This window comes from Amblyomma mixtum, chromosome 5, assembly GCF_055824585.1.
Source record: "Amblyomma mixtum isolate Tamu chromosome 5, ASM5582458v1, whole genome shotgun sequence".
Taxonomy (NCBI): domain Eukaryota; kingdom Metazoa; phylum Arthropoda; class Arachnida; order Ixodida; family Ixodidae; genus Amblyomma; species Amblyomma mixtum.
In genome coordinates, this window is record NC_143016.1 from 55349937 (window position 1) to 55364850 (window position 14914).

Sequence of the window (14914 nt, forward strand, 5' to 3'; positions counted from 1 at the left end):
GCAGCGGCTGCTTGTTGAGGAGAAGGCGAGTGCTGCTCATAAGCCCACCTATGCTTGTGTCTAATATCTCGCGCAAAGAGCCTGGTTATTCGCAATGCAGCAGGACTGCTAAGCAACCGTTTAAGTACGCTCGAAATCACTATTTCTATGGAATTGCAGTTTTTGTTTACCTCACAACCTTGGGATAGTGTGGTTCAACAAAGCATGCCCTTGCATATGTACTGACAGCTTAGACTGCCAAAGAACGCGATCAATGACCATGTACAATTTGCCTACTTCAGAATAGCAGCTGCAGAGCACTGCACTTTTAGAGGTCACTAAATTTAACTGAGCGATGCTAGCCAGCAGCAGTGATAGTTGTCCACTACCACATGTTGTTCTAGGTACTAATCCTGAAGGCTCTTCAACAGTCATACAAGCCAAATGGAGAACTACGGCAAAGAAAACAGTGGAGAAGGCGCATAACAAATCTCTTTCTCCCTCACAACTGTGAAACTGAGCACATGATAGGCATTTCACAGAGGTGATATTCGTCTCTACCATTTCCTTTCTTGCCTTTATAGGTTTTACAAATTGAGTGTCTTTCACTGCTGAACCCAATGAGATGCCTTATAGTGGAATTCATATATGGATGTTAATCAATAATTTTGGGGCTTAGAGCCTGTGTTCTTGTCTGCACCACCCTCAGCGGAAACAGCATTGTAAAATATTACAATAAGCTACCATTAGCACAAAAAAAATGCTACTAGACATAACTAAAAGTGCACCCTTTCAGTGCAGTCAGCAGCAAAATGAGCAACTCAAGAACTTGCTGTCATTCACATGTTGCTGAACTGTGTGGATCTTGCCACTCCAAAAGGATCTAATTAGTCTGTTAATGCAGTAAGCAGGCAATCCAAAGATTAGGTGTTAGCTGGAGAGACTGCTTGGTAGAAGTATTTCAACCAATACTAACAACTCTTAAGACTCACTCAAAGATTAGGTTAGCCTGTGCAGTGACCAACATTAATTTAGTGTAGTTAATAAACCTTGCAGCTTTAACCATATGCAAATGAAGAACACATGCTGCATTACCTTTTTCTTTTTCAGAAAATTAACACTCTTTGGAAGGCACCAAACGTACCTTAGTTTCATGCTGCTAACTTGATGCCGAAGGTCTTCAAGTTCTTGCATACTTAAAGTTTCTGCCTGGACCGAGACAGATTCCTTTGTCTGGAAGTAAAAGGCACATCTGGATTTGCCACCACAGTTCTAGTCTGTTAAAGGAGCTGCAGGAATCAAAATCTCAACACAGAAACTGAAAATAACGCACTGTGCATTCTCAAAATGAAAAATCCATAGGAAAGTAGCAGCCAAATTTTATAATCACATCTTGCCTTCTCGCGTGACATCCTACTGTCCCCATATAACGCCTTGCAGGACCTGACAATAACTTAAGATTGAAATATCTTCATAAATTTCACCCTAAGAAATTTTAGCTTTCGTTTATTATCAAGACCAACAAGGCATGGTTGGCATCAGCCTTACTTTTCAGAGACCTAAATAGTCTGACAACAGCGGAAGATACCACTCAACGGAGACCCCCCAACCAAAGGCATTGGTCAATTTTCATAACACTGAGGTTAATCCGATTAAGCCGCGGTTATTCCCTAGTCATCTGCCACCCGATGCGATTTCATGCTAGTGGGTCCAAGGGGATCGGTCGGAGGGAGGGGAGAATCGGTCGACACGGTTGGCTGGAGGAGCTACTTCGAGGGGCATTTGCCGCTTATTTCTTGAGTTGTACCCAACTATACAATAACCTAAAAAAGCTACAGCAAACTTCACCACCTGGCTAGCAAGCTGGTAGGATGCCCTAGGGGCCACACGGCGTTCATAAGCAAAGGAGGGGGCAGCTATGAAAGTGGAAAGAATGTGGCGTGCGTTCACATGAAGAGAATGCTTTGCCGAGTAAGATTTCGCACATATTTCCGAAGAATTCCCTCTCAATTAATATCGACGTATCCGATGATTCCGCATTTTTGCATGCTGTCTCCGTTTTGTTTGAGCTATTGGCTGTAATTGGCTTGAATAGGCTGAGGTTGTGTTATAATCGTAATATTTTATTTTTTCCTTATCGGGAGCGCTCAAACTTCCCCCTCTCGTTATATATGTGTAAATACGGTATTCAGAATAGACTGCTTAACCATGTTTGATGCAAATACCATGCAGGCAGCAGCTCAAAAGAGCAACACTTCACAGCAATGACATTTAAACGAGCACTAAATATTTCACATAGCACCCATTCCTTTGTAGACATTAGCTGCACACGAAGAGTGGCAAACGCACAAGAATGTTAAAAGCATTTTGTTTTCATTTAAAAAAATTAGTTGCTCTGTTTTATCCAATTCTTCAAACATGTACCAACCAGCCTGTATTTTGCCTCTTCTAGTAACACACACTCAGTGACAATGGTTCATGTCAAACACATGATAGTAGTACTTCTGATAGGCAAGTTTTGCATGGCATTTTTTGTGACAGAATAGCAGTTTTTTTTATTTGTGTTTGTTATGCTGACATAACTGCTACTTAACCTAACACTGAAGGCAACATGGCAGAACTGACCGATGAGTGCCAAATATGTTGCCAAGGGTTATGTCTGGCTACATTCTGGTTCATCATAAAAATGAAGTGTTCAACAGCGTCATACAGCTTGTCCTACAGTATCTAGCTATCATTGTTCACCTCTTTCTATCTGTAGGTCTGATCTGCAATCTAGCCCTTGTGTATGCAAAAATGGGGTTCGTTGATTGCGAGCTTTTGTGGCACTGAGTAACAAACGCAAAGAAGGGCTGGCCTCATTCCTGGTAGCTTATTTGGATGTTGGAAGGACCACATAGTGGAGCAGCCGAGGCTGCATAGCATAGTTACTGTTCAACCATTGCTCATTCAGAAATGTGTAGGCAAAACGAGGCGAAAATTTCATGTTAGTCCTGCTTAACATTTTAAATGTTAGCCATGCATTGTAACCAGTGCAAAGCATTGCAGAAAAAATGAAACTACCAGCACTCAGCTTTGGGGCCATAAAAAAGCTGTGCAATGCTGATAAAAACATTTGCATTATGTATTTCGGTGGCACTGTATCATTCTGACTTGTGAACAGCAGCATTAGGTTACAGTGCACAGAAATCCGAAGAAAGCCGTCAGAGCCAAGAATTCTTGTAAGTGCTTTTAAGTGCATTTAAGTAAGTCTTGTAAGAGCATTTCAAATCCAGTTGAGGAATAACAGTACCTTTTGGTTATGATGGAGCCAGGTTCGAATTTCCGGAGCAGTGGTCCCACTCTGAAAGCTGGATGTGGCACTCTTGAGGCAAGACGAGGGCACTTTCTGACTGCCACTGCTGGTTGTAGTATCTTCAACGGGCTTGAGCAGATTGGCCCTGAGAGCTTCTATGATCTTCCCTCGATAGTGGTAGTTTTGCTGAAGGTGTGCACCATTTCCTGAAGCGGATTTACAAGCTGAATATCTAGGGTGCTTGGGTGCAGCGTGTGCAGATCCGCTCACCAAGGACGTTTGAAGTTGGCTAGTGCTAAGATTAGCAGAACACTGCGCAGACTCTGATGTGCAAACTTCCTGTGATGCAAGAGACACATTCACCTGCGATGCACAGTCGCTGGTAGATGGAAGAGCTTGAACATCGCGGTCAACAGCAGCACTTCGAGGGATGCTCAGCACTGACTGGGTCGACCTGTCACAAGAAGACTTTGGCTGCATGCTAGCGCCTACCAGGCTGATCCTAGGAACCTGCTCCTCAATTTTTGTCATAGTTCCTCGAGTTCCCGATGCAAATGTTTCGATTTGGGTGTTGGCCGCACCTCTGCTGAAAGATAGTAAGGGCGTGCTCTTACCATCACTGATCAAGGTTTTGCTGCCTACAGATCCATCAGAGGAGTCAGGCAGACTTGCACTGACAGCATCTCTAACAGCAGCCCAGACCTTCCCTCCACAATGCGATTTGTGCCAATGGCTTGTGCTGCCATTGCTTGAAGGTGTCGATACTTGATCCGCCAAGGGCTTGCCGATGTGACTACTGTTATTTGTGACAAATGAAAGCCGTGTCGATTCCAATGTGCTGATTTCTTGTGACTCAAGGGATGAATTCACCTGTGACGCACTGTCTATTGTGAATGGGACAGCCTGAACTTCACAGTCGGCAACTGCCTCGACAAGCGCACAGCTCTCTGACTGCATGGACCTGTCATGAGAGCAGGGTGAAGCAGTCTGTACACCAACGTCTAGCATCACAACCCTCGAAACCTGGTCAACTTCTGTTGCAGCATCTAGCATAGACGGCATGGCCTGCACTCCATAGTCTGCAACATTGTGATGCAAAAGACTCAGATCTGTCTGCACTGTACACTCCTGCACAGACCATACAGTCTGTACTTCACAATCTACAGCATCGATGGCTCTCTCTCTAGCTTTGCAGTTTTGCTCCAGTGAATCGCACTGCACACCACAGTGATCTGGAGGCTCGGCAGCACTCACCCCAGGCAGCCCACTGGTAGAATGCCTCATCTTTTCACACCGATCTTCACTGTCAGTCTGACAAGATGCATCAACTACGGGCAAAATGTTCTGCAACATACTATCCTCGTGAGTCTGAGTACACGATGTCACAGGATGCTGAAGCACTTGTATACATTGTACATCCTCAGTTTGCGTGGCTCCATGGACGCAAAAAGGCTTTGACAATGGCTGATTGCAGGCTTGTGGAGTTCTTGTCAATGGATTCGGGCTAGGGGTGCCAGGAGTGCCGACGACAGGGGAGTGACCTGGAGTCCAGAGAGTAGTCCTTGGTGTCAGCCTTGCACACTGTTCAGGAGCTTGCACACATCCTTCCTGATCTCCGTGTGAACTGCTCGATGTGGAACTGTCCCCATCAGCCGAAGTCAGCATAGGGCTGGCATACACTGGGCTGAAGAATTTGAAACCACCAGACCTGCGGCTCACGTGCTCCTGACATTGCCTGGATGTCAGCACTGCTTTGGCACAGCATGCTTTCAGTTGCCCTGGCAAAGGTGGAGTACTCCCTGTCTCGTCCAGCTTTCCCAGTGGGACCAGTCGTCTCGACGTCTGTAGACAACAGAAAAAAATGTGCCACACAACTACAAACCACCGCCACATTTTTTGGGGCAGCTTTGAACGCAAGAATGCAGAGAAATACATTCGACACTCGTTACAAAGGATCTGGATAAAACAGACATCTGGATATAATGGACATACCGAGTAACTTTGTTTGGCCCCACAAATTTTAAATCCAATATGCTTCAGTTTTAACGGACCTGGTTACAACAGACCACTGCTGACAGCAAACTAAATTTATGGCAAAATTTGGACAAGAAAATCTTTTACAACAGACATATGTGTTGGGTTCTAACTTGCCACCAAGCAATACTTCATTTCTCAGAGACGCTCCCTTGCTTGTCGAGCTTGGAGCTCCAATAATCAACATTTTCAGTGTTTTGAATTCTGTCATCAAAACTCGTGAGGCATTCATAGCAGGGAGACAGTTTCCTACACCTCTCACTTTTTGCTCTGTTACCAGCACATTAGCCGAGCATGGCCGGCAGATGGAAGTCAGACTAAATGAACACTTTGCAAACCCCCGTGACGTAACAACAAATGCCGGTTTCCAATAGTCAATCACGAAGTTTTGCTGCAAAAGATTCGTTTACATTGATCTCACACAAACCCATTGAGTACATCGAGACAATCAATCGAGGGATTCTAGCAAAGTAAGACAACTGTTCTGCTCACTCTGCAAGTGGACACTAGAAATGCGATGAAAAGTTGCTCCCAGTTCATTCAAAGGCCGAGACAGTCTTTTACAACAAAGAAATAAAGCGCCGTGAAATTGCATCGCCAAAGGGCATTTTATTTGTATGCTTTTCCTCTTTCACACTAAGCATACTCCGTATACAACTGACATGTTTTTCTGGACTTTACGAGTCTGTTATAATGAGCTTCAACTCTACTGCAGTAGATTAAACCTTGTCAAGAACTTTTACTCCACACACCTGCAAAACATCCTACAATAAGACTCTGCACACATGTCAAGAGTGCTTCAAACAAGCTAAGAACAGCTACTGAAAGAGTGCGGTGTTGTGAATACTTCTACATGCTAGTCTGGTTCGCATCTTAACATCGAGCAACATTCATGTGAACAGTTCATCGACAGGCTTCAGAGACAGAACAGGTCGTTTCACTAGTGCACATGGCAGTACTACGAATAAAAAAATATGCCTTGAATTCATAGCCTAGCCTCATCAGTCATACAAAAACGAAAAAAAAAAAGGTCAGTATAGCGGACTCAACATTTCAAACATGGATAATTCGCACTTTCAGTTAATTCAAACAAATTTCAAAATTTTGTTAGGCCAGCTATATTTTCAGTGCATTTTCAAGCCACTTAATTTGTATGCGATTCATAGAACGGTTTTGGTTAATTCAAACATTTTTGTCGTTCTCTAATGCACCAGGCGCATGAAAGAGCGATGGTTAAGGTCTGATGCGTCAGGTTAGTGGCGCAGCATCAGCTGAAAATTCACCAGTTGCACCTTGACACTGCAAGCAATCACTCAAATGTCCCTCCTCAAGCATGGAGTGTTGCTGGCTAAGTTCTGGCATGCGCCCAATGGCAGGCATGCCTAATGATCATAGTGACCCCACTGCAGCATAGTTTCGTTTTCAGAGCTTTGCTGCTACCAGCAATAGCGACTGTCAGCAACACATCAGTCACCCAAGCCCAAGTCAACCAAGCACTGATTGGCATGTCATGGCTTTTAAGAGGGCGTCGCATTATTCTGCCGCCTATATGCATTACCCTCACTACCGTCTGCGTGGTTTTTCCTGAGCTCCACAACTGTGCGCTTGTCATGAGCTGTTGCAGTTTGTACGGTGAAACCTGTGGGGACGCCTTCGTCCCCTGCATTCGCTTTCCCTCAACTCACTAGTTCCCTGTGGTTAGCTCCCCCGCAAAGCACTCCTCTCGGTTCGGTTACTTTCAACTAACAGGGGAGGGCGCTCGCGTCGCAGCGACAGCAGCGCCACGGATGGCGTGTTTTGCCGCTCGCGCGCGGGGGAAGGCTCGCTCTCTTCTGCTCGGCACCGTGAAGCGTGTTGGACGTCCACGCGCAAAGCTCCGCTCTTCGCCGCGGGCGTCCTCGTGTGGAAACACGTTCCCCTCAGCTCGTCCCGTCCGGCCTCGGAGATATTCCCTCTGCCCTACCGTGGGCGAACATTCGCTCGTAACCGTGCTGGTGAGTCGGACATCCTCGATTCCTCAGTGTATTTTGTTGCTAGCTGGCGTTATTGTTGTTATAGCAATAAATGCCTTGTTTGTGGCAGCCAGTGTGTCGTTCCTTTGTTCCCGCAGAGCACGGCCCGCCGTGGTCGGCGTGCGCTCTGTAGTGTACGCGACCACGGGGTGGGGTTCGCGCGGTTAATCGGGGAGAACGTATCTATCTCCCCGTTTTAAACCCCACAAACCTTACATGTAAACCGCACTTTAGGGTGACTACACCACTACTGCGTAACACTATGCAAGAAAGACAGCGAAGGTCCTTACTATTTTTGACCTGTTCCAATAGTATGCACTCTCGACAATGTGCATGCTGTAAAACATTGTTGGAACTGCAAAACTCAATCGTTGCAGCGCAGTTTTTACTCAGAAGCAGATGACCATTGCCCATTTTTTCATCATTTAAATTTACTTTGATTCGAGACAACTTTTGGCTATCCAAGCACTTTTGGTAATTGGACTTTCGGATAAATCTGACCTCTTTCCTGTGCACTGAAGTCCCATTTAATATGGTTTTGCTCTTTTGGGAAGCCCATATTATATGTTGTGCTAATGCTTATGGCTCTGTCTGCACAAAGAAAAGGTTCCAAGTTACTGTTTGCATGCAGAGACATCGATAAAGCAATTCACGTTTAATATTGGATCTTATCAGAGTGCACTTCTGATAATTCAAGCTTCAAGGAACCAGAGATTTTGGTTTGAATTAATAAGAGTTTACTGCACATCATGAATGGAGTATGGACAGTGCTTACTTGTGTGAACAGAAGCAAAACGACAAAACCTCTGGCCCACTGCTACACAGGGCACAAAGTGCCGAGCACTTCCTCAGGCTGCTTTGCCATCCCCATGTCTTCAAGTTCTCTGCCATGGCAATAATGTATTAACAGAATTTTTTCAGTGGGTTCGTAACACTTGCAAAGGTTATTTCTCATAAAACAAAAGAACTGCATCTGCCCCACAAGGAGCAGGTCTACCCATCGCTATTCGCCTGCTGTATTGAGTTTAGTTTAGTTTAGTTTAGTTTATGGGGTTTAACGTCCCAAAGCGACTGAGGCTATGAGAGACGCCGTAGTGAAGGGCTCCGGAAATTTCGACCACCTGGGGTTCTTTAACGTGCACTGACATCGCACAGTACACGGGCCTCTAGAATTTCTCCTCCAAAGAAATTCCAGCCGCCGCGGCCGGGATCGAACCCGCGTCTTTTGGGACAGCAGCCGAGCACCATAGCCACTGAGCCACCGCGGCGGCGCCTGCTGTATTGAGATTCACTTACCACGCTGCTAAGCACCCAATGCCCTACCATACACCTACTGAACTACTATTCGCTTATCCATAACTACAACTAGGACATCCATATTCCTGGAACATTGAGCCCCAAGGCATAGCCTGAAGAAAGGTTCCAGACATTTCTCCTCGAACGGTGTGGGGAAATGAACCAAGGACCCTCAGACTGCGAGGTAAGCACACAAGCCCATAGGTCACAAAACCATACCTCGGCACCATGAGCGGTGGCTCACTCACACTCACACTCATGACCACTCGCACTCACTACTACTCACACTCATGTCCATTCACACTCACAACCACTCACTCAAACTCGCACTCATGACCACTCGCACTCACGACCACTCACTCGCACTCACATTCATCATCACTCACACTCACAACCCCTCACTCACACTCATGACCACTCGCACTCACAACCACTCACACGCACTCACACTCATGTCCACTCACACTCATAGCCACTCACTCACACTCGTACTCATGACAACTCACACTTACAACCACTCACTCGCACTCATGTCCACTCACACTAACAACCACTCACTCGCACTCACGACCACTCGCACTCACAACCACTCACTCACACTCATTTCCACTCACACTCATACTCATGTCCGCTTACTCGCATTTACGTTCAGTGTACTGTTTCCTTGTTTGCTGACAACGGAGGGGATGAGAGATTTACTGTTGCGGCGACTGCCCTCGTAGCTCCCCTAACATTATCCTGAGTCGCAAAGATGTGGTGGTGAGCTGCCCAGGCTTTGTCAGGCTATATGGCCAATTTGCACAGTTTCGATGGTCGAAGAAAGTAGTCACTCATCACGCATATTCCATGCACCGAATGCTACGCACCTGTGCTCCTGCGCTTGCTGCTGAGACGATGATTGCCTGTATAGCGTCAGCAGCTGAGATGCTTAGACAAGTTTTTGAACAGTGTCCATAGGCGTGCGCAGGGCTCTCCATGAGAATGAGCCAAGTTTTAGCGCAGTGCCCCCCCCCCCCCCCCCCTCCTCTCCGCCCCCCACCCCAACCACCTCTCACCTAGGAGGCCCCTGCCGCCAGAACGGAGAGCAAATATGAGGAATGATTATAAAACATTTATTTCCATGTGATGGAAGTGCTAAATATACAGGATATTATAGAGGTGTAGTTTTTTATTTTAATCTGTAACATCGGCAGAGGAATATAGAGTATAGAGAGTATAAGCGGCTGGTTTTTTTGACGCTCAAAATGTGAACAAGTGAGGGGAAAGATTCACAGTATTGCCAGCGTCTCCACAAGAGGTCTTGTCTCCACCCAGACGAAGACAGTCCTCTTGGTGAAACGTTCGCAAACACCCTAAGGCTTTTCCTCCCTTGTTCACCACGTGAGCACCGGCAGAGGAAGGCAGTCACTGCGTCGCTGAAGCATTGATGTAGCATCGCGCTTCCGGAATAATTTCCGTTCTCTCTAGACCACAGAAACTATGAGATTTGTTTTTTGGTTACTGTCACAGCAAAAAAGAAACTGAAAAGATTGCCTCCAAAATGACCTGGCAAGTAAGCAGTTCTTGGAACGCAACATCAGAGGTCTTTGGCCGTTAAAAAACCTGCTTGGCAGTAGCACTGCACTGTAAACAATGACCGAAAAGGTCCGACAGATTAACTGTATGGGGCAGACTTGGAGATTAGGGGGAAAGGGGAGGGGGGGGGGCGCACCTCCTTCCCTTGTGCGCGTGCCTATGACGGTGTGCAAGTAATAATAATGAGTTTGCCTTGACAATATTCTTGGATGGTGTCTAATTACCAAGATTTGGTCTTCCTTGACAATGACGTGTCCGTGACTCTGCATCAACTCATTGGAGTCAAGTGACGATTATGAATACTTTTCGCGGCATGGAAAATGGAGCGTGTTTTTCAAAAGATCGAGTGATTTCCTCACGCAAAGGAAAATGGCTGGAATGGGTCGCAAGTAGAGAATTTCCCCGCGTAATAACGATGCTAGGGGAGGTTGCCATTATCAATCCATTTACAAAACCTACTAAGCTTACTATGTGTGACCGATCTGGGTACTGTACATCTCTACAGGCAGTACGTTTTCTGTATTGCCCATAATCCCTGTCTGAAGGAAGTTTTACAAACCAATGCGGTGTTTTTGAGGCCAGTGCATGCGGAGACCACATGCGCATCCGCGTGGTAATAGGGGGTGCTTACTTTGCACCCGATTATTCTCCAACGTCGTTCTCAGAAGAATGCATATGCAGCTAACTTGTTAGCCAATTTGAGCCAATCTGAAATGATATGACTTTACTGGGAAAAAGCGCTATCCAGAAGTTCTTGGTGGAAATCATAGTATCTGCTCCAAATGATGCCTCATGCTGTCCAGATATCAGTTAGGGTAAGATTGCTGAAATCGGTGCGTGCCAACAGAAGTTAATCCCCTTGCTGTACACGAAAAATGAACAAAATCGCATTTCAAGAGCTCATTTCGGTTTCACTCGCCAAATGCTGAAGATTAGGCGGCACAAATGAGAACCAAGCCTCGCATACATGCAGCGGAAGCTTTTATGCGTTGTTGACTTGTTAGGAGAAAGTAAGTGATGCCAACCAAGTAAAATACAGAAAAAAACAGAAAAAACACGACGTTTCGGGACCGGCTCGGCCCCTTCTTCACGGTGTGGCTACGGGCGAGCGCAGCTTGGCTTTTTAAGCCCCTGCGTGGAGGACCTCCGGGTCAATGGCCGCAGCCCATGGACATAGGATGAAGGGAGTGTCACCAGGGAACGATTAACATTCTCTCGTGTTTGCTGAATGTGCCACGACTCGAGTAGAAGCCTCCTGCGTGGGTTAGCTTCCGTTTCCAATACAATGATGCTGTCGAAGTCAATTGGATGGTCACACCCTCGCAGTGTTCGGCCACGGCGCTGCGTTGACGATTCATGTGACGGACGTCCGCTTTGTGTTGGCTCATCCTTTCCGCGAAGTTCTTCGTTTCCCCTATGTACAACGCCGGGCAGACGGAACACGGAATTTTGTACACGATACCCTGCGCCTTTTCTCTGGGCTGCCGGTTTTTTGCGCGGGGGAGAAGGCGACCGATAGAGCTGGTCAGTTTGTGCGTTGCCAGCACCCCTTCTGCCAGCCCCCCAACCAGACAGACTTCTGTCGAATGTTTTCTTTTGAGTTGTTGACTTGCCAGGGCAGCCCCCACCTGCTCATATTGCCAACGGCGTAGTTCTGCTTACATGACGCTGACGGGAGCCTATTCATGACCAAAGAAAAAACTTTTTTTTGGACTCCGGGGAGAGCGTGGGGGAGCTTAATTTTCAACTCTTTCCTGTTCTGCGAGCACATTCCAGAGTCGAATATGTCGGCACACTTCGAACTGTTTGTGAAAAGCTCCTGGCCCCCCTTCCGCCCGCTGCCCTCAGTTTTCTGTTCTCTTCTGGTCACATTTTTGGCTGTGGCGTCGTATGTTTTTTTCTTCAGTGCCTTACCAGCACTCGCTTGCACGATACTTTTAAGCGAAACGAAAACTGTCGCCCTAGCTTGATTCTTATTAACTTTCAGTCGCGTGTACTGCTTTTCTTCTGTAGTTTTTTTTTTTCTTGAGTGAAACGGTGACAATACTCAGACACATTCTATTTTATATCCCTTTCCCGAGTACATAAAAATTAATTTCGAACTGTGCGTCCAACCAATCAAAAAAGGCCCGGCAATTTGGTTGCCACCTCATATCCACTGCCGAAAATCGCCGCAACGTTTCACCACAGTTGGGTTTCCCTCTCAATCTTGTAGAGGTAAATTACGTTGATGATGATTATTGAAGGGTGCTTGACCTCTTGCAGATTCGATATTGCTCGATCACGTTGCCAGAGGACACTTCTGGAGAGGTTAACTTTTTATTACCTATTAATAAAACAAAGAAAGATGCAAGCAAGGAGAAAACTTGTTTACATTTGACTGACCAGTAGCTTTACGTGACGAAACCAGCCCTCGGTCCCGCCCAAACACTTGATTTTAAACCCTATGACCCTGCCGTCGGTGGAGACAGTAACCAATCAGGTAACTCCACAAACATCATCCCAATAAATCATTGGGGAAAGGAAAACGTCGCCAATCAACAACTGTAAAAGGACAACACAGCCAATCAGTGATTTTGGAAAGAAGATAACTCACCTCCACAAACACTGCACAAATATGTACATTTTCCACCATCAAGATTTCGGAGGTTTCTCCCTTCGTCCCGCGAGCTTCGCAAACATTCTCAATTTCCCACGGTGCAGGTTGTTTCAACCTCTGGTAAACTCAGGTTCGGGGAAAGTCACCTCAAGGCCCATCTGTTCAGTACCGTCACTTACAAACTGTCTTCAAGCCTGTAGCTAGAGTGGCAATGTCCTGTTGACCGCGCCTCAAGTTGTCAACGCGTGCTGCCATGGACATGGGACAAAAGCTACAAGGATCCGCCTTTCCGCAAGAACGTGCACAGTGGGATGGGGCCTGACATATGTTCCCGGAGGGTGTTTGACCTTTCCCTTATTCTCGGAATCCGTCGCTATCCCGCTCCCCTTATACCGCTGGGCAGCCAGTGTGACTCATCCCCCTCCCTGCAGTTGTGCGGAGGGCAGAAAAAAAAACTCAATCGACATTCCTTTATCGCGAACCCGGACGTGACAAACAATGCACAGGACCGCGAACTTCACTACCACCATCAGCACAAAACAATAATTTCTGGCACAAATTAAAACATAAAATACAGTTAAACCTGGATGTAACGAACCTCTATGTAACGAATTCCTGGATTTAACGAAATTTTTGAATTCCCCAACGCTGCCCCCATTGAAGCCCATGTATTTTCGACCTCGATGTAACGAAGACGTTGCGGCAGTTAACCTTGATGTAACGAACTCGCAAAGCTGATCAGTCATTACTTTTCGCACTTTTAAGGAAAATTCGACCAAATAAATGCACTTTATTAGTGAATATTAATATTGTACGGAGCCAACAGCTACGCGAACGCCTGGGATCACCGCGACTGGCCGCGACCAAGCGAACTTAGCAATGATGATGATAGCGACGGCTAGCGCGCGGCTAGCGCCGCCCCGTGGCTAACGTAGCAGCCTGTTCAGGCTTTGCTTGTGTAGCGTGGCACCAGGTGGCATTTGTAGCGGCGGTTGATTTTTTGTTGCATTTTTTATGTATGGATTTGAGGACAAGCACTTTTATTTTGTGATTTCCATTTGTTTCAATGGCTTAGACACAGTTATGTGTAAGAATTCACTTTAAAAGCAACGCTGATGGCCGGTTCTTTCATTACCAGGGCCACGGCCGGTCTCGAGGGGGGCGCGCGCTCTTTAAAGAGCGAGCGCGCCCCCCTCGAGACCGGCCGTGCCAGGGCAAAGGAAGGAGAGGGGGAAAGGAGAACGAGAGGGGCAAGGAGGACGAGACCGACGAGACGACGCGTTGCATTCGCCATTTTGTGTTTGTCCTGCGTCTGCGCTTGTCAGCTGTGCTCTCGTGCTGGTTCGTTGACTTGTTTTGGAGGTGCTAGGCCTACCGTCGGCGTGTAGTCGTGCGTCTCCGCTTGTAACTGCGTCGTCGGTTGGTCGTGATGAGTTCTGCTGCCAGAAAACGAAAAGTTTTGTCTTTCGAAGACAAACTTGCAATTTTAAATGCAGTCGCCGCGGGCGAGAAGAAGAAGGACATTGCCGCCCGTTTCAGCATTCCAGCGAGCACCCTATCAACGATTTTGAGTGCGGAACACAGCATCAGAAACGCAGTGGAGTCGGGAACAAGCTCGAAGAAAAAAAGGCTGAAGACGTCGACATATGCTGATGTGGACAAGGCAGTGTTCACGTGGTTTTTGGACACGCGAGCCAGAAATGTGCCCATTAGTGGCGCGATTTTGCAACAGAAGGCAAAGGACTTTGCGTGTATCTTGGGCCATGACGATTTCAAGGCAAGCAACGGGTGGCTGCAGGGTTTCAAGAGCCGACACGGTGTCGTCGGGAGAGTAATCAGCGGCGAATCTGCCTCCGCAGACAGCGATGCTGCTGCTTCATGGGTGGCTGACAAGCTGCCTGGAATACTTAGTCGCTTCGAGGCGGCCGAGGTCTACAATGCCGACGAGACAGCCCTGTTTTATCAAATGCTTCCGGGCCGCACGCTAGCATTAAAAGGCGATGACTGCCGCGGCGGAAAGCAGAGCAAGCTCCGCATAACGATTCTGCTGTGCGCCAACCTCGACGGCACAGACAAGCGAGTCCCGCTGGTTGTCGGCAAAAGTGCCCGTCCCAGGTGCTTTAA

At 47.0% G+C, this 14914-nt stretch overlaps 1 protein-coding gene across 3 annotated transcripts in view; it reads right to left on the reverse strand.

Moving 5' to 3' along the window:
• Positions 1-14914, reverse strand: part of LOC149342210 (uncharacterized) — a 65845-nt gene that overhangs the window by 10210 nt on the left and 40721 nt on the right. For all 3 annotated transcript variants that reach the window (XM_089544505.1, XM_089544503.1, XM_089544506.1), the window contains 2 exons: positions 3272-5116; positions 1124-1212 (listed from right to left, as the gene is read on the reverse strand). In XM_089544505.1, the coding sequence (XP_089400631.1) occupies positions 1124-1212; positions 3272-5116 (1934 nt within the window). The remainder of the gene's footprint in view (positions 1-1123; positions 1213-3271; positions 5117-14914) is intronic.